The sequence below is a fragment of the Rhinatrema bivittatum genome, chromosome 3 (assembly GCF_901001135.1).
Source record: "Rhinatrema bivittatum chromosome 3, aRhiBiv1.1, whole genome shotgun sequence".
NCBI lineage: Eukaryota > Metazoa > Chordata > Amphibia > Gymnophiona > Rhinatrematidae > Rhinatrema > Rhinatrema bivittatum.
Genome location: NC_042617.1, coordinates 583,200,182 through 583,225,164, shown reverse-complemented (window position 1 = coordinate 583,225,164; position 24,983 = coordinate 583,200,182). Strand labels below are relative to the sequence as shown.

General features: G+C 45.9%; 1 protein-coding gene across 1 annotated transcript; it reads right to left on the bottom strand.

Annotated features, from left to right (window-relative positions):
• Positions 1-8,149: 8,149 nt before the first annotated feature.
• Positions 8,150-21,430, bottom strand: TAGAP (T cell activation RhoGTPase activating protein). The gene is made up of 9 exons (XM_029596632.1): positions 21,309-21,430; positions 19,936-20,004; positions 19,399-19,465; positions 17,732-17,901; positions 16,022-16,183; positions 14,698-14,807; positions 13,382-13,577; positions 12,070-12,184; positions 8,150-9,938 (listed from the first exon to the last, which is right to left on the bottom strand). Exons 2-9 carry the CDS (start codon positions 19,960-19,962, stop codon positions 8,659-8,661), a joined length of 2,127 nt encoding a protein of 708 aa, XP_029452492.1. The 5' UTR covers positions 19,963-20,004; positions 21,309-21,430; the 3' UTR covers positions 8,150-8,658.
• Positions 21,431-24,983: the final 3,553 nt, after the last annotated feature.

Here is a 24,983-nt window from a genome sequence, read left to right as displayed (position 1 = left end):
GCTGTACGAGTCTCTGTGGGAACCATAGAGGTGATCCTCCAGCTGGGCATAGCTCAGGCCTTTCTGCCTGAAAGGATCAGTGAGAGCTGCTCTTCCTGGATTAGAAAGCACAGAGGATGTGCGTAGGGTGGGCATTCCGCAATGAACCTGGGCACGGAGCACGTGGGAGGGCCAAGCAGAGACTGCGCCTTCCTTGCTTGAATTCCTCATGAAAAGCCAGGATTTTTTGGCACCGGAGAGAATTCAGAGGCAGTTGCAGGGGAAGCAGCTAGAGAGCAGGAGGCAGGCAGAGCTGGAGCAAGTGGGCGGCTGCATCAGGAGGAATCCCAGTGGAGCAGAAGAGCGCCACAGAAACCTGGAATCAGAGTCAGGCTAGATCATCCAAGAGTCCCGCCCAGGAGGAGCCTTCAAAGGCAGCTGCAAGTGCTGGTTTTTCCTTCGCACCAAAGCCTGCTGATCTGTGGGTCGCGGGGCGCTCCTTCGGAGAGGGCAATGAAGCTCATAGATAGCGCTGGCTGGGACGGATGGGGGGGAGGGAATAGGAGAGAGGGGAAAATGCTCTTAGCACCACTAGGAGCCAGGCAACCTGTGCTAATATCCTCTTGGTGTCCTAGCCTGTTGCATGTGAGAGACGGCTGCTTAACCCCGAGTTTGACAGGACCCCCACAAAGACTAAAATGTGCGGTAGCAGAGCTGAAGTTTTTCTGGACCTATCCCAGCAAAGAAGCCAAATGAACAATTCAGCCCAAGGCAGCTGGGAAAATGTCCCCTCTCCATTGCTGTCAGGATTTTTTGTCTGCAGGAGCCCCTCGGCCTTGGTGCCAGCTTCACTTCTCAGGAAGAGAGACTGCTAAGTATAGGCTGCCGTTGGCATTCTCTGGTTTCCTTATTAGCGGTAAAACCCACATCCTGCCTTTTCCCCTCAGCTATTTCTTACTTATTCTGTTACTATTATTCAGAGGAAAATTCCCCTTGTGTCCTCCTGCAGTATTTACATGATGTCTTAGGCTGGGCCTTTACCCTTATAGTGCCAGCGTGCCTTTTTCAATAAAGGTTTATTCGAGTATGCAGAGTGTTTCCTGACTATGGTGGGGCCTAGGAAATCATGTGGGGTCGGTGGCACTGTCTATCCCCCACCGATCATGAACCTACAAACCACGGGGCAGGGGGTTCTCTAATTTATAGTGGGGCCCAGCGGGTGTCTTGTGTGCCAGTCGCTTATGCGGTTACCTGAGGGCAGTCGCTGTAGTTTAGAAGTCAGGATCACCTGTAAATGCGTCAGTTAACCCTTTACATACAGACTACCTTTCATGTAGGAACTGCACCGCCGTCACACGGTTGATTGTTTGACGAGGTTTAAGTAAAACCAAAACAGCCTAAAGCAATGAAACTGGGGTTAATGTAGCATCCGTTTCAGCATCTGTTTCAACAAAATGTTAAAGTCGTAAAGGTTAATTTTCAAATCCATCTACCCATGTAAATAGCTGTTTGCTCGACTGATATCGGCCTATCTGAAAGAGCAGGGGTGGGCAACGCTGGCGTCTCTCGTTAGTCGACGGACACTTGTTCAGACAACTCTCTGCCATTTGTGGGCAGTGTAAAACTGCTTTTTGTAGCGGTGATACTATCAGACTTCAGTTCAGAAATGGGTCATGGAAATGACTCACAGCTCAGATCACCTGTCCTCTCTGATGAGCTTTATTTCTTTTTTTTTTTTTTTTTTTTTAGCGGGGTTCACTTTATATTTCCAACAATTACATAATACAAAAAAAAAAAAAATCAAAACTGATAGAACATGCAGCAGAATGACAAAAAGGAAAGCTATAGGGTCACCAGGAAAGGATATACAGGCAGGAAACAGATGCACAGAATATCATGTTAGACGTATCCACGGCATGGAAAATGTTAGAGAAGCAGTTGGCTCTCTTGGTCTTCTCTGCTGAATCTGCCTCGTATCTCTATATGATACGTACAGTGCTCCAACATAAATGAATATCAGTTAAATCACCATGCTCGTTATTTAAAGCCATAGAAGAGGCCGAAAAAGTAAAATATCTAAAAGGCTTTTTTGGAAGTATGAATCTAGTAGAAAGACGGATTTCAGAATAAAGAGATGCAAGGAGAAGTCAACGCCAATAGACAGAAGTATCTTTAATTAATGCCTAAATTGGAACTCAAAGCTCCTGAATGACAAGAGAACGCAGGTCAGAGTCACAAAGCCAGCATTTGTTGGACTCCTTGGGTCTGATGGGAAAGGTTTATTTCTGTTGGTGACAGAGCGAGCCCGTCATCAGAATCATGATGTAACGCACAGACAATGTTGCGCCTACTGTGAAGTGGATGTTTAGGAGCGGCGCGTCAATGTATAATCCTCTAGAAACTGAAGCTGAGATCCTTGCTGAAGTCCTAAAGAAAATGAGATTCAATGTAGCCTGGGATTGTTACTTACTCAAGCCTGCTCCCCCCTGCCAGGCTGCTGCAGGAAGGAAATGTAAACGAGGAAGCCCAGTTCAGCAGAAAAAACTTAAAAAAAAAGGAGCAACAAAAATCTGGAAGGGTATCCAAAGTTTCCCATATGCCATAGTCTCAATTTTAGTATTTTCAGTCAATTAAAATCAGCAAATAAACAGTGCTTTTGCATTACAAATTGCGAAAAGATGCTGCGTTTTAACTTTGCTCCGTGTAGAGGTTGTGTCAGTTTCTGTTCATTAGAGATTCATGGAAACATACAGTTGGACCAGCGTGCCTAAACATTTGCACACAACTGTGGCGACAAAACTGCCTTACGTCTCTTACTGCTGCCCGCTGTCTGCTCCTTGCAGGCTTCTCATAGACCTGCACCTGGAAATGTGTTTCCTCCTGCATTGGCCCTCGTGTTTGGAACAGCTTGCGTTGCAGGCTCATTCACTTTCAGGTTATTTCAAATTCAAGAAAAGAATAAGACCGTCTTTTTCTTTCTTCAGAGGCCTTTTCATAGGCCTGTGTTTGCTGCTGTTTGTTTACCTGTTTTGTTTCTTTTTAGCTCTGTTTGTAGGACGTAGGATATAATTCATTGCATTTTCTGACTTTGGTTGTGTCTTGCCCCTTGATATTTGTACCTTTGCCCTTTGGCATTTCTTTTATTGCTGATTCTTTTTTTATGTTGCCTTGTACCTCACCCAGAATGTCTTTAGACAAATGGGCACATGCCAAATATAATCAATAAATAACATTTTAAAAAATTAGCTGGAGAGTATTCTCCCACCTCTCCGACAACTAAGAAGCAATGGACCCTGAGTCTAGGAGTGGACCTAGTGACCAAGGAGTGACGGATCCTAGTTTTTCTAGTAGGAGAGTGGACCCAGTGACCAAAAACAACAGACCCTAATCCTCCCAGGCAGAGAGTGGACCCCCACCAAACGAGGCATGGAATTCATTCTCCCAGTCAGATAGTGGGAAACCCCCAAAGACCAAGGAACCGTAGACCATGGTCTTCCCAATCAGGGAGTGGTTCCGACCATAGGGTGAACAACCCACAGTGAAGGTGCAGCAGGAGCTGTTTAGATCCACATCCAGGATCCACTCAGCCAAACAACCTGATGCTTCTGGAATGATTTCAGATGCTCAAGATCCACAACAAACCACTGCCCTTACCCAAAGCACTTGGCAGCCCAGTTAACATCCCTTTTATTCAAGGACATTGGGGAGCGAACACAGGAAAGGGAAGAGACTTTGGGCCTTATTTTCCAACGTATCGCATGCGATAAGGGACTTTTCGCACGCGAAATGTCCCTTTTCGCGTGCGATACCAAAATGGGGGCGGAGTCGGCCCCGGAAGAGGAGGAGTCGGGGCGTCACCGGGGCCGACTCCGTGTTCACGCCCAATAGCTAAACCTCCTATGGTGGCGCTATTGGGTGCGAAACCGGCAGCGATCGCACTGCGACGGTGCGATTGCTGATGGCAGGCCTGCGATACTTTAGAAAATGAGGCCCTTTGTTTACATTTAAACAAGTAGGGTTTTAAGAAGTTTAATCTGTATATTTATTTATTTATTTATTATTTTTACTATACCGGCTTTCATGACATGGATCACATCAAACCGGTTTACATTTAACAAAGTGAGCAAGCAAAGAGTTAACTCAAACAACTGTAACAAGAGCATTGTAAGGAGAGTGACAGTTACAATAAAACAGGGAAATAAATAACTGGGAGTTAGAGGTGAGAAGAGGGGGATATAACTTACGGCAAAATATGTACAAGGTTACGAGATTGAGTCCGATTAAATGTGATTTGAGTGGTAACTTACAGCAGATATAACTTACAGCAAATTATTTACAAGGTTACAAGATTGAGTCCGATTAAATGTAATTTGAGTGGTAAGTGATAGTATATAAATAGTGCTCTTAACATTGATTATTATTAGTGATGTGAATCGTTTTTTGACGATTTAAAATATCGTCCGATATTTTTTAAATCGTCAAAAATTGTTAAAGAGTGCGATACAAAAGAAATTTCCCCGATTTATCGTGAAAAATCGTTAATCGGGTTTGTGTCCACTAACTGGAGTTACTTGGGGAGAGGGCGGGAAGACCGGCACACCAAAACAACCCCTAAACCTACCTTGATCCTTTAAAACGAATCCCTTACCTTCCCCCACCCTCCCAAACCCCCCCCAAACTTTTTAAAATCACCTGGTGGTCCAGTGGAAGCCCCCGGGACTGATCACCCGCTCTCGGGCCATCGGCCGCCACTAATAAAAATGGCACCGATGGCCCGATAAAAAAAAACCCCACCCCCGACCCTTTAAATCTGACCCCTTAGCCTCCCCCACCCTCCCAAATGCCCCCAAAACGTTTTAAAATCACCTGGTGGTCCAGTGGGGGCGCCGGGAGCGATCTCCCGCTCTCGGGCCGTCGGCTGCCACTAATAAAAATGGCGCCGATGGCCCTTTGCCCTTACCATGTGACAGGGTATCCGTGCCATTGGCCGGCCCCTGTCACATGGTAGGAGCACTGGACGGCTGGCGCCATTTTTAAAGATGGCGCCAGCCTCCCACTGGATGGCTTTTCGTGCGCCGGAAGCCTATGAAATATAGGCTCGGCGCGCGCAGGGCCGTTTTAGAAGGGTTATGCGCGTAACCCTTTTAAAATTCGGCCCATAATTATTATTTGATCTGTATATATACTGCCCTCAACATTGATTATTATGGTTATAGTATTATTAAGTGGCCTGCTTTCTGACATGGAATATTATGACCTGCACTGAGGGGATTAATACCCCGGCTAACAGTATATCTCATGAAACTATTGTTTGCTATTATTTAATCTGTATATAATTATTATTTAAACTCTATATATACTGCCCTTAACATTGATTATTATGATTGCAGTATTATTATGTGGCCTGTTTTCTGACATGGAATACTATGACCTGCACGGAGGGGATTAACACCGCAGCTAACAGTATGGGGTAAATTTTCAGAGGGTTACGCGCATACGTTACGCGCGTAACCCCCGAAAACCTATCCCAACCCCCCCGCTGCGCGCGCCGAGCCTATCTTGCATAGCCTTCCGGCGCGCGCAAGTCCCGTGGCTTTCCTGGGGGGGGGGGGGGCGTGTCAAAGCAGACTTGCACATGCAAGTCCGCTTTGAAAACGAGCAGAACTGCAGAGACCTTTTGCAACATGGGCACAGGAGTTTGCACCTGCTAGGGTCCTCAAACATTCCCAGGCAATACTTTGAAAAATAGAAAGTCCACCTGGAAATGATTTCTCCACCCCCAGGGAACACCACTTGGCAGTAGGCAGAAAAGGAACTGCAAAATTGCTCCTGCGCCTACTTTTACATGCACGGCCCCAGAGTCATTTTCAAACAGCCCATTCATGCCTGCAAAAGGTTTTGAAGATGACCCCCTTATGCGCTGGATTTTAAAAGGGTTACGCGCATAAGCTATGTGGGGGAGGGAAGGAAGGTGGGATGGAGGGCAGGAAGGAAGGTGGGAGAGGGAGGGAGGGAAGGTGGGACAGAGGGCAGGAAGCTGCTGGAGGTTAAGGGGGAAAGAAGCACTTAGTAAGGATGCAGGCTCCGTGCCCCTCCCTCCCCAGTGACTGACATAATGTGCAAAGCAGGCTGGGGCCTAGCACCAGATAGGCCCCCCCCCAAGTAGTGAGGCCTCTCCTAAATATAAAAATGAGGGGAGTAAGAATGACCGCCTCCCGGTTCAGCACTGGACGGGAGGGAGGAGGCGGGAGTTCTGCATGGAACAGGGGGCGAGGGAGGGGAACCTCAGACTGCTAAGGCTTGGGACTTGTTTTAATAATTTTGGGGATTAGACCCTCCTTCCTGACAGGCATTTTACATTATTTGGGGGTGGGGGGGGGGTGGAGGTGGGTGATTGCCTGCTAGATTTTTCTTTTTACTTAATTGCTATGTTCAGCGTATGGCAGGTGAGGTTTAATGTTATCTTACAAAATGGACCAGACCAGACTTAAGAACATAAGAACATAAGAAACATAAGAACATAAGAACATAAGAGCATAAGAACATAAGAACATAAGAACATAAGAGCATAAGAGCATAAGAAACATAAGAACATAAGAGCATAAGAACATAAGAACATAAGAACATAAGAGCATAAGAACATAAGAAACATAAGAACATAAGAGCATAAGAACATAAGAACATAAGAACATAAGAGCATAAGAGCATAAGAACATAAGAGCATAAGAACATAAGAGCATAAGAACATAAGAACATAAGAACATAAGAGCATAAGAGCATAAGAACATAAGAGCATAAGAGCATAAGAACATAAGAACATAAGAGCATAAGAGCATAAGAACATAAGAGCATAAGAACATAAGAGCATAAGAACATAAGAACATAAGAACATGCCATACTGGGTCAGACCAAGGGTCCATCAAGCCCAGCATCCTGCTTCCAACAGTGGCCAATCCAGGCCATAAGAACCTGGCAAGTACCCAAAAACTAAGTCTATTCCATGTTACCATTGCTAATGGCAGTGGCTATTCTCTAAGTGAACTTAATAGCAGGTAATGGACTTCTCCTCCAAGAACTTATCCAATCCTTTTTTAAACACAGCTACACTAACTGCCCTAACCACAAGCCCTGCCCCTGCAATGCTCCGGCTAAGACTGATCTGGACAATGGCGCTTCCTGGCTATTACTTATTCGGCCAGCTGGGGAGATACCTAATCCCCTGCTGTGTCCGGACAAATCCCTTTAAACATGGACTTCCAAGCGGTCGCCAGCCACTTCCAGAACTTTGTTAGATCGCATACCGTCCACTCCGTGGCAAATATTGGCATCGTTTGCAGCAAGACAAACTTCTACTCTGAAATCCTAAGCTACACAGCTTACAAAAATATCGGACAGAACCGGTCCCAGGTCCAATCCCTTACACACTCTACTCATTATCTTTTTTTTTTCTCCAGAGTAAACACAACTCGCCACCGTGCTCCGTCGAATCTCCCTCGGCCAATTTCTAATCCAATCCATTGCCTAATCCTGGTGGCAAGATTTCCCTTTCTGCAGTGTTTTTAGTACTTTGCGAGAAATGAGAATGACTTCCAATTTTAGTTTTCTGTGGCTTGTGGTTCTAGTGCTCCTTCTGAAAATTTGGACTGGGCCTGTGACGGGATGCAGGGGGAGAAGCATTTTAAAAACACAGCTTACAGCTGTCTGGAAACCTTGCTGATAAGCTCTCTCACAAGTCTGGGCCACACATTTCCCCCATATAAAAGAGGAGTAAAGAAAGTGCCTTATAAGCTCTAGCATCTTTTCTCCAAGGTGCCCTCGATGCCTGGGAATTCCTGCCCGCAGATGTGACCTTCACTGGCAGCAGCCTGGCGTCAGAGGTGAAACTTGCCTTAGTGCAGCACGGGGCATTTTTCACAAGTATTTGTATGGCGAAGTTCCCCACAGCACGCTGAAACGTATAATACAGCTCGTTGACAAGAAGTCAGACTTTATGATTCATTCACAGCTTCTCTGGATTGTGCTGTTATCCAATGCATTATTTTTGGGGGGGGAGTTTTGGAATGGCATATTTTATTACTGACATGCAACTATAAGAAAAATACATCTGTACTGGTTTTCAGGTAGCAAAATATAACATAAAAAGACTTAAAACTAGCCATTCACTGTGCAGAAAAGTGCTTTATTGTAGTGAAAATACATCTATAGTGAAAAAAGACCATTGAAAAAGTCTCGTGATTCACAAACACGCGTGCACACACACATACACACACACACCAGAACTAATATAAACCATAACTTAATGAGAAGTGCTATCTGACATTACAAAATATTTCAAATTTACAATCATTCGGGCTATTTGGAAGCAAAATTGCCGTTGCATGCTAACACGCACACACATCTGCAGTACCAGCGTACCTTACGGCCATTCCTTGACCATATCACATTTATTACAGATGCGTAGTTTATAGTTACATGGAATACACACACAATCCCTGTTGGCCTTATTTCAAACTTGCCGGTCTGTGCTGGCATTCATAGTCCAGAGAATTTCACAAACCGTCTTCGTACCCAGCTTATCCTCTGCCTCTATGACATCTCCTTTTGGGAGCAGTCTGTGCAAGCCCTGTCCGTACTCTTATCTAGCTATACTGCGTATGTGCAGGCAGGACTGCTTATTCGTTATATGTAGGATTCCTTAGCGTACGGAATCTGGTCACAAATATCAAAAAGAGGTTGGCTGCATCGTCGAATAAGGTACCTTTCTTTGTTCTTTCGAAAAGATTCCGACATGGCCCTTGTACGATAAACTGAAGGCCCCTCGACAATATGTGGATTCATTTCACCCGTTCCATTGGTCGAACTTTCATTTTCCAAGGAGGGTCTAGTGCCTGTGCTGGATGCATCACTTTCATACGTATCATTCGTACCTCGGGAATGAGGTATAAACTGGTCCTGTTGAGACAGACGGTCTCTCATTCTTTGTACTGTCATGCTCTGGTACGGAGGGATATGGGCAGGCAGGTTTTTATGGATAGCCTCCTCATAGGACGGAGGTTTGCCTGGGTTCCTCTGGTCTACCAGTCGAAACACCTCGTCAGCTGACATGAAACGGGCTCGGGACTGCCTTGGCATGGTGGGTTGGGACTCGTTGGCGTACTCTTCCTTCACGGTCTTGCCAACAAGTTGATTTTCTTTCTTTAATTCTTCCTTGGAGTCCTCTCTCTTGAGGTTCATGGTTCTTTCAGGCCCCCAGCTTTGAGTTTTTGTCAGCATTTTCTTGCGACTTACAAATGAAAATGACATGGAATGTTTTTTGAGTTCTTTAATGGGATGAGCCTTGCTTGTGTCCAGGGATTTTTTAATGCAGAAAGACTGGTGCCTGGGGAAAATCACTTTTTTGGGACTGGAAGGAGAAACTAGTGGTGAGTTGGTAAAGACAGAACTATCAGAGTTTGAGCAGGAGCTGTCCAGAGAGCAGCTGGAGGAGGTTTTCGCTAAAGATCTAGATGACAGCTGTGATTTAAAGTTGGTGTTTACCATTAGGCTTAACGGCTTTTTGTTCTTATATAGGCATGTAGGGAAATAGTCCTTTAGTATCTGCTTTGCTGGCTCCTGATAGTCAGAAGGCATGCTCTTCTGCCGAACAGTAATGTCATCGTGGCTTCTTGTTCGGTTCTGGCTATTTATCGCTTGCTTGAGGCTGGTTTGCGAGGGCTGACGGAAAAGGTTGGGCTCAGAGCCCATTCTGTTGATCTTGGCCTTGCATTTGGTGGTTTTGGAGGAGTTGGAAGGGTCAGAATCTTGGTCGAGATGTCCCCTTGGCTTTTCACTGCCAGATCTGTCATAGCTCCATGGGATCAATGGCTGGAGCTGCGAACTGTGAGAGCTGCCGAAATTGCATTCAGCTTCTCGGTCACTGTTGTCATAGGCAGAGTCCTTCTGCTGAGCAGATGATAGTTCTGTGAGAGATAATTACACAATTGTAATTATTGGATTCTTAAAAAAATGTAGTACAAAGTCCTGTTTCGAAAATATATTTTTCTTGTTCATTATGAGCAAAATAAGGAAATATTCTAGATAAATAAGGCGAAAAGATAAAAATTTCAAAATCCCCCCCAAAACAACATTTTAGTCAAATGTAGCTAGCTGATATTTACATTGTAAGTTAATATTGACATGCTCGAGCTGTCTATCATTGTACAAGTGCAATACCTCTCTCAGGCTTGGGCAAAAGTGCCCTTAGCAATATTTTCACCAAGAGTATCTCTGACCTGTGTGGAGTTTTTATTGATGGCCCAGTCTAGATCAGCATAATGGCAACCTGCCCTAGCACAGGAACAGGAAATATAGGCAGAGTTTGAGTTGCCCACGTCTGGTGGTTGGAATTTCCTTGCTTAGGTGGGTGGCCTCACAGGTCAGAGAAAGTATTGACTGTGAGATAAGCTGCTCTGTCTGATTAACGCGGGCATAGCAAAACGTTTATGTAATAAAAAGTGCCACAACTGAGACATATTAACTTACTGCAAAGCAACTCTTGAGTTTCATATTTGCAGTTGTTTGGACAACTTTGTTTCAGGAGGCAGGGGGTAAGAGTTCCTTCCTGCTGTGTACCAGTGGAACGATCCACTTGTCATTCCACTGCACATGAAATCCCCAATCCCCCAAGGTAGGTACTGGCAGCACGTGAGCCAGTCCAGCAATCCGAGTGGACCGAGGTTCTGTTAGCATCTAATGTTTCTCTGATATGGAAACTTTGGTTTTAGTGAATAATCAGAATGTAGCAAGCATTAGTTTAATGAATTCATAACGTTTACTGGAGTTTGTTCACCCATCTCACCATCTAGAGATAATAGATATATGCAGGGAATATAGTCTGTGCAGGGGCCATTCTAAAGTTCAATGGCTGTTTGCGTTTACTTTCATCTACTACTCATTTAGCAGCTTTTCCTTTGGCTTTCCAAACAGAATAGTGGAGACGCTTCTGTCTTCCAATGCAGTGAATTTTCCTTATAGTAATTTTCATTTTGATGAAAATTAGAAAATGTATCATTTCTATAAGATTCTGTTATAGTCGATAAGATTGCAGAAGCAATTAGTTCAAACAGATTCCATGATGTTGGCGAGCGGCTTGTGGTTATCCTACGGTGGAACCTTGTGGGCATGGAGCGTGGAGCTGAAGGTCTTGTCACCATTTTCATCAAAATAGCAAGGGTTTGGATAAATCTCTTGTCTCTGTAGTTTCATTGTGCTAGGGATAAGGATCCTTATCTTGCCTCCTTATAGTTTGGAGTCTTTGCTGGGAAAGAGGGGGAAGTGATTTATCCAAATTTTGCTCCGGTGTTTACATTGGTCTAGTTTTGCCCCGATGACGTTCCCATTCGAAATACCGAGAGAGATTTGCGCTAGAACCAAAGTCTGATAATTCAGTCCCTCGGTTTTCCCCAGTATTCCAGTCATATTCATTGAGGGCAGATAGTCTGAAGCCTTACCCAATACGTACATTACAAAGCCTCCCAAAATATCAAATTGCACCACTAAACACTCGTGGATATTCCAGGAGGAAAAAAACCCTGAATTTATTGCTTTTCAGGGGCCCGGCGCGGGACTGCAGCAATCCTGCATATGAAATAGACAGAATATTTAACAGGTTCTAGTGCTGCTTATGTGGTCTTTCCTTTACAGCCTTCCAGTGGAATATTTTTATTATCACATGGGTAGGTCTTAAACTCCACATCTGGATTTTTAGTCTGCTTCTCAAAATAATGCTCTAGGTGGCTTACAACTTTTTTTTTTACAATTCAGGTACAAATAAGTTCCTCCCCATTTAAGTGGCTACCTGAAGCAACAGTGACTTGCCCAAGGTTACAAGAGTTAATGTGGGGGGGTGAGGTGATTTGAACCCTGGCGCTGCCGTTTTCTCAGTCCATTGCTCTAATCGCTAGGCCACGCCTCTTACTTTGAGGAATATTTTGTAGCTTATGCTTGTGGTGGCAAACAGCCAGTTAAGTCGTTCCCCTTGAACTCAGCGTGCTAAAGGCCTGCGGTAATGCTTGATTAAATGGCATCAGCAATCAGATCACCTGCACATACCTGCGCTATCCGTCTGCTCAAATGAATCTTCGCCAGTCCCACTTAATAGCATAGCGACATCATCACCGAAGAGTTCAAAGCAGTTATTGATGAGGAACTCCACCAGTGTTTTAACCTGTATAATTAAGGACATATTTACATTTATGAGTTTTCTCCCTCCCAACTCAGCTGCTGGGCAAAAGATATTTACTACTCAAGAGGGGGATGGGGTGGTCCCCCTAGTGCCCATTGCTTCTTGGAAGGGCCTTGCTAGAGGCCACAGATCACAACTCTCGCTCTGTGCGAGGCATTCACGTCATGTGATGGCGGAGGCTTGCTCCTTCTTCCCTGGGAGCTGTAAGTGCTACTTCTGCAGCACCCCCGGCTGGCCCGTTTTAAAGGAGCTGCGCTGGGGACCAGACCCCCAAGTCTCCCACGTAGCAGCCCACAACCCTGCCACTGAGCCATCGAGCTGGCCTGCTTGCCGGCCTTTTAACTAAAACCATTTATGGGCCGATACAGAAAAACACGTGGGAGAGCTGGCGAGCGCCCGCTCTCCCACGCATAACCAGGCCTCTCTCCTGGGTGCGCGATTCAGGAAGCAACAATATGCAAATTAGGGCCCACGGTAAAAAAGAGGCGCTAGGGACACTAGCGCGTCCCTAGTGCCTCCTTTTTGACAGAAGCAGCATCTGTCAGCGGATTTGACAGCCGACGCTTAATTTTACCGGGGGTCAGTTGTCGAACCCGCTGACAGCCACGAGTTCAGAAAACAGACACCGGCAAAATTGAGCGTCTGTCTTCCAACCCGCAGGCCGGGAGCACATTTTTTTTGGTTTTTTTTAGATTTTTTATTTTTTTTTATCTTTCGGGGTCTCCGACTTAATATCGCTATGATATTAAGTCGGAGGATGTACAGAAAAGCAGTTTTTACTGCTTTTCTGTGCACTTTCCCGGTGCCAGCTGAAATTAAAATGTGCGGCTTGGCTGCACATTTTACTTTCTGGATCAAGCGGGAATGACTAATAGGCCCATTAACTGCATTTGCATGTTGCAGGCGCTATTAGTTTCGGGGGGGGGGGGGGGGGTTGGCTGCGCATTTTCCACACGCTATTACCCCTTACTGTATAAGGGGTAAAAATAGCGCGTGGAAAACGCACGACCAAATGGAGGCTAACAGTGCGCTCTGCCTGAGCGCACTTTACTGTATCGGCCCGTTAGTTGGTAAATCAGGAGGTTAATAGGGAGTGAACTGCTTCCTTAGCATTACAGAAAGAGCCTGGGCACTGCTTGTGATCCAGCAGCACAATCAGAGGGAGAACGCTAAACTTACTTTTTCATTCAGCTCTTTCTGGACATCAAGGGACAGGCTGGTGTCCTGATCCAGGGTCATCATGTTTGGCCCGATGCAAATAGCAAGGTTGCTGGAGTCCATTTTGTTAACCTCTGAGTTTTTGCTGATGTGGTGAAGGACACAGACCAAGTGTCTTAGTAAGAGCAGGTTCGGTCTTGGTAGTTTGTCTGCAAGCCTAGGTAAAAAAAAAAAAGAGGAAAAGATTATTATAGTGGCTGCCATTTCCTTATTTTAGCAAGTTCCAGCCTTCCCCCCCAGCGCAGGCACAGCACTTCTGCTAAAAAGGGGAAAAAGAGAGAAAGGGTATTTTACAAAACTTCCATTCAGAAACTCCCTTGCAGCAGCTGGCCTGCAACTGTAACCACAGGAGTTTCACCATAACATGCAAATCGTACTCCATTAGCAGCAGCTAAATTCAGTGGTGACCACCATAAATGCAAGGGCAGAGGTCACAGAGAGAGTCCCTGTGAAGCTTAGAGTCCTGGGATTCAGCTTTAGCACAGGGCTCGCTGACGGTCTGTATATACCATAGCACGAACGTGGAAGACCAGGGGAATCTCACAGAGACCTTTCTCTTTCTACTTCTTCTTCCATTGCACTTCCTTCTTCTGCTCCTCTGCTTGTCTGTGGGAAGTCGTTATTACCCACAGCCATCAGCTTTCTCTCCCCCCACCCATGGGCCCAACAGCACAGCAGCCTCAAGGAGCTAAAAAGCAGTGCATGGGGGCTCCCTGCAGAGCGAGAGGGGCTTCCCATACCACGCATGGTCCTTGCAGCAGGGGGTGTCTGAAAGTGCCTGCTTGCAGGACGGACTGCATTGTAACTCTCTGCAATAAAGAGGCTTGGAAACCAGTTTCACACTGGCTTAAAACTGGCCAAGGAGTTACCCTACAACCATACAGGAATGCACTTAAACATCTCAGAAACTGATCTCAGGGGCATGGCAGAAGGAAGCTCAGCGCAAATTGCTGCTGTTCAGTACTCTGCCTATGGTAGCCAACCTAAATCTTGCAGCCGACAATGCCAAGCGCCAGCTTCTGATTCATTGTCCACTTTAAAACCACATCAGCAGTCTGCAAAATCGACTTTTCTAGGTGCTCTTTTTATTTAAATGCCTATTCACCCTATTCATTACCCAGAATTCTGTATTCACCATAGGAGGGAGAGGTAAATGAAATCTCCTGCGCCTTTTCTGATTGAGTTAAGCATAATACTGAACTGTCTGACAATTATACTGTACTACAAACACTTACACAAGACCGCAGGAAGATTGCAGAACATGAATGGATACTCACTGTTTCATTTCATCAATTCTGTCACGAACATTCAGCTTCTCCAGCGCAGCCATCCACTCGTGACAGAGGTCAGAGGAGAGCAGCCTCTGCGGAATCTCTCGCAGGAACTCCTGCCGTGCGCAAAAGGGTTTGCATTTAGTATATGGACCGAGGCTCTGGCTGGTTGCAAGCATAAAGATATACTGGGGTATTCAGTCACAGTGATGCGAAGCACAAATGCATCTTTGTGTCGAGGGAAAACTAACTTCAGTGGTCTGTAGGCACACAGTAGATGAATTAATTGCTGCTGGGCACACACAGAAGTGCAAGATAAAATTGACCATAATCCACTGCACACTGAGGGCCCAATGGAATAAAGTGCGCGCAGCGTAGTGCACAGGTAAATGCGTGGTCGGACAAACGTTATGGATGCACCAGACTAACACCCAATGCGAAAAGGGAATTAGCACATCCAAAGAAACGCATAGCTAATAGCACTCAGCACATGCAAACGCCATGCAGATGAGGCTATTAGATATTACCCCCAGTGCAGAGAAACGCTGGTCACAGAACGCACGCTTTTTAATGCAGTCAATTTAACGCTAGCCCCAGAGCTGGCGTTGTCATGCCGCGAGCCATGGGCGCATGGAAAAAAGAAAAAATACTGCTCTCTTTGGTTCTACTTAATATCATTGTGATACTAAAATGAAAATGAATGGAAAATGTAATGGGCTGATAACCCCCAAACAATTTCTGGGCACACAAGGTACACGCACAATATTCATGCTCCAGGGCGATGCTGTGGTGCAGGGCGAGAAAGCGGATGCTTGCATTGAGCGCCTGCTTTCCTGACCCGCATACATCACAGCTCCTGGGCGCCCAATGCTTCTGAGCGCTAGGGATGCACAATTTCTCCTAGTGTGTCCTTATAATATAGCATCGGGCACCCAGGAGAGGTGGCTGTGCACGCGTTAGGAAAACGGGCGCGCAACAGGAGAACACGTTTTGCTGCTCGTGATATTGCATCAGCCCCTGAGATGTATGTCGCCCGGTGTAGCATTGAAATATTGCGGAGATCTGATGTGCAAGCCATAAAGTAATCGTTACTCATGTAGCAGGGAGTAACATTGAGGCAGTGGATAAATCATGTTCCCAGCCCAGCTGCATTTATAATTTGTATGGAAAACATAGATTGCAGCTATGGGTGAATATGGCAGATCCTATCAAACAGAATAAATTACCTGGGGTATCGACTTTACTGCTGCTCATGTACCCCTATCGTACAATAACTGCATTTCTGAGGCTTTGGCCTTCATTGACTCATCAGACCCATTCTGTCTTTTACCTTCAGGATGGCAGCCAGCAAGTGCACGGATTTGCTTTCTAAATCGACCGCCTTTCCCAGGTTGAGCTCATCCTTCAGTTCCTTGAAAGCCCTTTGGTTGGCAGGTTTCCTGAATATTCCCTCAATAATGGCCCCTTTCCAGCGCAGGATGCTGAGGATGTCCTGTAGGAGACAGACAGATGCCATTGCTTGCCAGGCGCCCCCACATTAAGTCTTGTGAGTGCCTGTGAGCCTGTGTGCACAGGAACCACAGGAACCAGTTGAACATGGACGGACAGAGCACATGGGAATGGATTGCTTGGTGGCGCTGGGCGGCTTTGTATAGAGATGAACAGCTTTTAGAAGGAGGAAAAGGTCCCGCCACCTAGTTAGGCCCCCGTTTCCCTGCTGAATGCCGAGTGGCTAGCAGAGCACGATGTTTTATGCTGGGCTCAAGTATGAGGGCACGGAGGATGGAGAGTTGCCACCGGCAGGCTGAGATGTTTTTGCCCAGTTGCCTCTACGGACTTGCAGTTTTAATTTCCCGGGATAGGCAGGCCTTCGAGCCCACAAGGCAATGGCACAGCCTGCCAGGATTGACCTGGGCTCCCGCTCCGTTCTTGCCTGAGCTCTGCCTTACATGTATTGGGCAAAAAAAAATTATTTTGCAGACATTTCCTCACAGTCACAGGGCGAGAGGAGTCAAACTAAGGGTTGCAAGTTCAGTGCTCTAACCCCCTAGGTTATCCTGCCAGTGCCACGGCTTGGTAATGATCGTGCACCTTGCCTGATAACTGGCGCAGATACAAACAGAGCCCCCACAATATCAAGTGAACACACGGAGAAAGCACCACATGCCCGGAACACGCTACCCTGCGCACAACCCTCCACACCGCTGGCCAGGTCGCACAGACCATTTTGGTATTTATCAGCTGTCATTTATTATGTTACTGAGTCAGTAAAAGTCTCATGCGAGATTTAAGGGCACAGTGTGATAGGAAAGGGATTCAGGAACCATCGGAAGTTAATATACAGACCTTCCAAACAAGCTGAGAGTGCACAGGCTCTCTTGGTTTTTTTGGGTTTTTTTTACAGATTGTATAAACTTTGTGTTTCCCTGCCCTCATTACACATCACATTGTGTGCTTCTTGCCACGACCTGTACACGATTAGAGAGGGCAAATGCAAGCTGAGTGTTTCAAATCTGGATCATGGCGCCTCACGCCCTCCTTCCAAAAAAAAAGCTGTGATTTTAAATGAAATCAGAGCATGAGCAACATCCCTACCCAAGGATAAGCTATTATATGTTTATTATATCTGATGGAAATGGCTTTGAGTCGTCTGGAAAAAAAAAAATGGGATAGCAAATGAGATAGAAGAAAGGGTCTCGAGCTCACGCCAAATGCACCGCCGGCTGCCTGCAGCGTGCAGAAGGTTGAATTCAATCATCTCAAAGTCTTCCTGAAGGCTGCCAGGGCACCCCGTTTCAGGCTCTGCTCCAGGCTTTGGCAGTCTGACTGTATTTTAGGATTGTACTGTGGCGTTATGTTATGATGTTTTATGTGGCACCGTTTTGATTATTTGGAGAGTTTAAGCTGTGTGATGCTATATGCTGGTGCTTTTTTTTTTTTTTTTACGTGCATGCTGATGGCGGAGGCCTATTAATCAGTAGACTTGCACCTGAACCAAGAAACAAGAATCCGGCACATTTCTAGGCATCGGTGTGCTTACCAGGATGGGCTTTGGGAGTGCGTCTTCTCCACAGATGAGGGCCAGCGGCTGTTTGAATAATGCGGGCTTGGGATCCAGGACTGCAGATGATTCACTCAGAGTGAAACTCCTCCTCAGGGCAAAGGACCAGGAGATGATCTTTTTCCTCTTTTTAGTGTCTGTGGCATCCCCTAAAAAAAAGGGAAAGGAAGAAAACCAAAGATAAAAAAAACAAATAAATATAAACTGCTACTCAGAAAGAAAATGGTATCCTGAAATACAGAGCAAGAATTACAAACTCCTTCTCTTTTAAAGATGGGTTTATTCACCGGGCATAAAACATATTTCTATTACTTAACAAATTCAATACAAAGCTAATGAGAAGAGAAAGCAAAAAAAAAAAGGACAAGATAAAGAAGTTTTTTTTAAACAATGAGAGCAAACCAAGAGCAAACTGAAAATGACCCTGTTTATATCAAAGAAGAATCTGCAAAGATACCACCAGCGCTTTCCTGTTTCCTCTCATTCAGCCCCCTTGCTACCGTGCGCCCGATGTACGCCCAGCGCGGTCTTTTCTCGCCGCCCGTTTCCATTCATGAGAGATTAATGCTCCTTGTCATGGGGAACCCAGGGGGGGGGGGCACACGGTTCCTCTTTTTCCCAGGGGGGGGCAGCAGGCACCCTGACGGTGAGAGCAGGGCTTGGAACGGTGACCCCCGCAGCAGGTCAGGTTTCCAGGCTATAAACCACAGTGGCGATTCAGTGCGCGCCGCTGCATCGCATCGCATCATGCACGAGGGCTGCACTAAGCCTGAAAACCAGAATCACTGAGAGGAGAGCAGGGTATAGGTTTGGGAGCCGGCACGCAGACCACAGCAAGGAGAGAGAGAGGCCCGCTCCCGACCAGACCGGCCTGTTTCCAAAACGTGCCCTAATGTGACCCCTGAATAAGACCCGAGCTGTGCCAAGACACCAAGACCTTTCCCTGACAGAGCTGACCTCTCATGGAAAATCGGTGTCTGTCTGATTTGCTTTAGCATTTCAGCAGATTTTTTTAAATTTTTTTTTTCATTTGAACATGATTACATTTGTAATGCTCTGTTGGCAAGCAAGATCTGCGGTTTCGGGAGGATCTGCTTTCCAGCCTGACCCGTTTCTCGCACCTGCAGACAGGGCCTGCCGGACCTGCTGCAAACCCGCCACCCGGGGGGGGCGCCGCACGGTGCGCATCACGTAACTTCCTCAGGCGCGGCGACTGCCCGGGGGCGACCGGATCCCAGCCTAAAAGCTTCCCGGGAGGCATCTGCCCTGCAAGAGATTTTGGGCTCAAAAGGAAAGTGCCTCATTATAGTGACGTTATTAGGGGAAAGGTGCAGCTGCACGCAACACGCGACAAAGGCCACTGACTGCATTCCTACAGGACCAGCTATTTCAGCTTTATTGCTACTTCTCTCCAGAGGCAAGGTGCCCCTGTCATGGACAGCAATCGTTGGGAACACAGCAAAATTAAATTTGGGCAGGAATTTGTACAGAAACGGTGTTCAAATCTGGGCCTCTTAATCGTACGTAGGGAAAAAACAAACAATGTCATGGAAGGAAAGCCAGAAAGTGACTGTGTGGCTGGTGCAGTGGCTTTGAGTCACTGCGGTGCATTGTGCAAGCAGCCCCCGGTTTGATTTTAAACTCACCAATAAGATGGCAGGACCCATCTTCATAGCAAGAGGTGGCCAGCCAGTGGATCTTCCTGGCATCATCCTAGAAAATGAAAAAAAACCACTCAGAGCAGAAAGAAAAATCTGTCCCTACAATCGTTTTCCAAATTGCAAAAAAGCTCTCTCTCACTTTCTCTAAAGTGCATGTAAAACAGAATTTATTTGGTGTAGATCTTTGCATTGCATGGAGAGTTTAATTCAGCTGGCACTGAATTAAACTCTCCATGCTGCTAACATTCTGTGTTTTAGGCTGAGGACAAAAAAAAAAAAAAGAAGAAGAATATCAGCGTAAGAAGTCTTAGAATGTATTCATTCATTTATAACAATTAAATTGCCTTGCCTGCAAGCTCCAGGCGACGTGCAAACAATAAAAACCAGTCCCAATGTAAAGCACAATCCAAAGAAGCAATACAATACACACATTGCAGCAAACATGCAAAACTGCAACCCTAGATCGCCATAATATAAAAATCCCAGCAGGCAGAAGAAGGAAGAAATAGTCCTGAAACTCACCGCATTGCAGACGGTTAACACCTTCATGAGGGCGTTTGCTGAAGGCTCCCTCCGATCTCTCTTGTTTACCTGTGAAGCATGCATTAACAGAGAAGTTACTTCTGTCCTGCCTCTAAGCTTCTTTCGCCTTCCTTTCTGCTGTCATTTTAAACACGTGCTGGGAGGTGGCGATAATAATTCATATGAGGCCAGGCACCATAGCAAGCTGTCGACAAGCATCGCATGTTGGCAGGACTGTTCCCTCTGGCCTGGAAGATACAGGCCCATGCCGAGAGCCGAGGACCTGCATAATATGGGTGGCTCTCTGCCTCTCTGCTTGATTTTGAGCCTTCCCCTTTATTTCCAGTGCCTCAAATGGGAAATAATCGTCTCCCCCTGAGAAAGCTGTCTATTATGTGGCCTCCAAGCATTGCAAAGCTGGTGTGCTCTCCGTCGTAGGGGTGGCTGCATGAACATATTGCAAACCCTTGTAAAACATCTCGGGATCCTCTAGAGGTGGTTTTATGGAAATGCCAATTTTCTTTAGCACTACTGCACCACTTTAACTGTTTAGTATTTTGTGAAGTATTAAACAGGGTGAAAAGTTAATCACAGATGCAGAACTGTGCAGAAAACAGAATGTATTTCTAGTGCTTTTGTTGCATGATCTAGGTGTACTGTGACATATGCCTAGCCGCCGTGCACCTGTTTCCTTCTGCTGCTGCTGCTCTCATAGACTCATTCAAAGTCTAAATAACCAGAATGAGAGAAGCAATTTACAGACTGATTGCAATCACTTTCTGCTCAACCCGCTGTAATTTCAAATGTAAATTCATGCTGCCAGGCTCAAAATATTCCAAAGTGTTTTCCAGTGCCCTAGCTCAGTCCTCACATACTTCTGTTAATCAGCCTGCTAAATGCATCCACTCATTCTTTAGCTGCTGCTTAAATGTTGGTGCATGCTAGGGCGTGCCGAATACGGATACCAGTGTAACATACCCTTGTGCTGACTACACATGTAAGAGAACGCCAGTCTTCAAAAGCATTTCAGTAAAGACGCTCTCAGGATTAGGATAAACCATGCTAATACTGAGTGCCACGCAAAAAATATATATAAATAAATAATAATTGGAACAAAATAAAAATCATTATCAAAGACAGTTCTCTCATCTTCTGGTGAACTTTCTGACCTCCAGTCTCCTCTTCGAAACATGTCTGAAGAAAGGATCTAACTGAACTCAAAAGCTCCTACAGAGCATCTATTGGGACAATAAATAATGTTGTAACCCTACTAAGAGTCCTGTTTTTTTCAAGAACCAACACAGCTGCTGGAACTCTGCACCTTGCAAAGGCACACGAAGCAATATTGTTTGCCATCCATTCATCAGACCTACCAGATGACAGTATCCAACCAGAGCTCCTTCACATCCAGTGAGTTGTAGGCAGAGGATAAACCGGCATGACGCTTTGGCACTAATCCACTGGAGGAGCACAGACAGACTAACCAGTCCTACTGCCACACGTGCTGCTCTATATAGTGAGTGGGGGGGGGGGGGGTGTGGAAATTCAGAGAGACGGTCACGGAGACAGGAAGAAGCATCACGGGTCGCTTTAGCAATAATAGCAGGTTCTGTAAAAGTCCTCACTTCCTCTTCCCTTATACAGCAGCTATTCTTTTGATGTACAAGGCAGCTTCAGCGCCTGGAAAAACCCATACTTGCAGGTAAAGGTTCCCCTGACATCACCAGGTGGGCAGCCTGCTGCACGGTGAGAAAACCGCACACTTTGTGCTTTTTCTGGTGCTCTGTTCTTCTAATTCCGTACAAGCCATCCTCACATCATCACTGTTCTGATCATCTGAATCTGGGATTACGAGTTTATTGTTCAACAGACTCAGAATACATTTGTAGGAGAAAGGATGAAAAAATATTTTTAAAAACTGTATAACTCATTAGAGGGTGATGCGAGAGGCATTTCAGAGCACAAATCTGGTGCATTTAGAGACTACAAAGACACAGGATGAGTGACTGTGCCAGAACCTTTCATGGCACAGCTATTGTGGCTGTCAAACAGGTAGCCCCAGAATCCAGCCAGGGGTACCTGCCTACCTGCCCAGATGCTAGCCCTGAAAAAAAAAAAACAGCTCGACAGTAAGCCAGCTTGTAAATTCCCCTTTTAAACTGCTGGGTGTCTCCGGGTGGAACAGCCTACGGCGTGGGCATGTCCCTTATTCTCATGAAGAAGGGACAGAGCAATATCTGCTTCTTGCACTGGGCACACTCAGAAGCAGGATTTTGGAGCCAGCAGCAGGATAGTGCAAATGGAAGGGCCATGTCCTACATATAGGGGTGAATTTTCAGTCAGGCACGCCACGGCATAGTTAGTTACATGTATAGATTCAAACATGCACAAAACAAACAAGGCATTGAGTAAATGTGAGTTGGAATACTGGATTGCTCTGGGTAATTGCACACGAGGTGTAGAGTTGTGCTCCTAGGTGGCATGAAGATCCATAACGATCAGCCCCCCAAATGCTTCCCATAATGCCTTTCTATTTCTGCTTTATGTGTTTGTGACCTTTTCTTTGGGATTTTAAGAGGCTGACAATCCCCTTACATGTATAAGCCAGCATATGGGCATGACTCCTTATTTTGTATACAGTATAAGCTCAGCTAAGCTTTTGAAAATGTACCCCATTGTGTCCCTAGGAATCTTGTCTTGTTTGGGCAGCTAAAGCTTCATTCATTTGACTGGACAGTACTCAGACTGTGACAGGGATGGAAGTGAAAGGACACATTAGTACGAGAGGGGATTTCCAGCGTACGGTGCACCGCATGGGAACTTTCCCCAGCCTCTGAACATTTGTTTTTCTTTGTGGATGCCCTATCCAAACATAAATGCTTGATTTTAAAACGTAGACCGCTCTTACCTTTTGCAGTTTTATGATTTCTGTTTCATTGATTGCGTTTTGCAGAAGTTACACATTTACTTTGGATGGAAACCTGCAGATCGTTCGACATTGGTCGAACACCTCTTTGTATGTTTTTGCTGACGAATCTGAGTGCTGGAGCAGGGGACGTCTCATCGATCTTCCACAACGAATCTTCTCCATTGGGCATCCTTGGAATCCAGAAGATCCTCTTCTGCTCCCTCACAGGTTTGTAGGACGCTGCCTGACTGGAAACCCAGCAGCCCAGATGACGTCCTTTACCACTCTGACCTTCTGACCGGAATCTCTTGTAGAAATCTTTATATGGAAAAGAGATGAGAACTCTTCTCTCCCTTCCTAATGACCTAGAGAAGTGCAACTTTCCTCTCCGGCTCCCAGGAAGCTTTCTCTTCCAAATCCAGCTTTCCCTCAAACCTCTGAGTCACCTGTATAGGCTCCAGAATTCACCCACTCTTTTCAGGGGTGGGTGGGGAGAGGGAATAGACCCTCATTATCACTCAAACTAGCCACTGCTGCTCCTTGAAAGGCTCGTTGCTGGAAAGTTCCTCTCTTTCTCTGTGGGAAGGCCTAGACCAGCCCTACATCCTAGAAGAATCCTGTAGAAAGACATAACTGGACCTAAGGAAGATAATTTTCAGGAGCCATTTCTGACCCACATGAGAAAAAGAGCTTTTCAAACATTGCCCCTTAAGCACCTAACAAGTGACCGCATATCGGGGGAAGAGAGGAGTTGGGGGTCTCATGATTGGTTGGGGCGGCTGTGTAGATAGTTGGAGAGGGTGGAGAGGTATTGTGGGTGTGAGGCAGTGAGTCAGAGGAAGATGTGTGAGAGCCATACTGGATTGGAGCTTCTTTTTTCTCTCTGTTACCCGGCTTTGCCAAGCACTAACATTTTTCCCCTAAATTTCCAACATGGGCAGTGGGAAGGGATTTTTGTTTTATTAGACTCCTCCCCTGGCTGTAATCCCACTTTTTTGGGGGGAGTCTTCAGTAGGATATAAAATCCTCTGGAGCATGCTCAGTGATTTGGTGGGTTGCAGAGAAGCGGGAAGGCGACGAGAGAAGAAGGAGAAGGTGTGAAGTTGTGGATGGTCCTTGACGCATCCCTGGAGGTTCTCAGATTTGAAGGAAGACAAGGAGTGAGATTTGCTGTTTATGGAGATTTTTGGGAGAAGAGTGATCGGTCTAGAGCAGTGGGATATCCACAATGAATATGCATGAGAGAAAATTTGCATGCACCGCCTCCAAAACCTCTGTTTGGTATTAACTGAAGAAAAATTGATTGTTGGGAAGGGTTCATATGGGAGTGGGATAAAGATGACACCATTACAAATCTGAAAGTGGACAAAGCCATGGAGCCAGACAGGATGTATCCTCGAATACTAAAAGAACTCAAGGGAGGTTCTGGCAGGTCCACAGAAGGACCTGTTCAATAAATCTTTGGGAGAAGATAGTGGTTCCATTGGATTGGAGAAGGATGAAAGGGGTCCCTCCTCAAACATCGTAACAGAGAGGAGGCTGGAAACCGCAGGCCAGTTAGTCTCACTTTGGGGGTGGGAACATTATCCTACTGAAGGAAAGGATAGTGAAGTGAACCATCTACCATCCAGTGGTTGCAGGTTCCCCGAGGCAGCTTGGTTTTACCAGAGGCAGACTGATGTTTTTGATTGGGCGACTAGAGAATTAGATTGAGGGCGTGTGCTGAGCAGCTTGGAGGTGAGTCAGAAGGCAGCGAGCTGGATTAGAAAATGGCTGCGTGACAGACAACGGGGGATAGCGGTAAAGTGAACTCAGTCTGAGGAGAGAAAGAAGATTAGTGGCGTGCATCAGAGGTAAGTTCTAGGGCCGGATCTATTCGATATCTTTGTAAGTGATATTGTAGAGGAGCTGGAGGAAGAAGTCTGCCTTCTTGCAGATGACACAAAGATCTGAACATAAGAGCATAAGAACATGCCATACTGGGTCAGACCAAGGGTCCATCAAGCCCAGCATCCTGTGTCCAAGTCCCAAGTATCTGGCAAGTACCCAAACATTAAATAGATCACAAGCTACTATTGCTTATTAATTAATAGCAGTTTATGGATTTTTCCTCTAGGAATTGATCCAAACCTTTATTAAA

Excerpts from the sequence above, each read along its gene's own strand:
- TAGAP (XM_029596632.1), bottom strand. The coding sequence starts at position 19,962 with ATGAAGGTGTTAACCGTCTGCAATGCG. Across the intron at positions 17,902-19,398 it reads TGGGTCCTGCCATCTTATTG|GGGATGCCACAGACACTAAA; the intron begins GTGAGTTTAAAA and ends CCTTTTTTTTAG. Across the intron at positions 13,578-14,697 it reads AGAATTGATGAAATGAAACA|GCTTGCAGACAAACTACCAA; the intron begins GTGAGTATCCAT and ends TTTTTTACCTAG.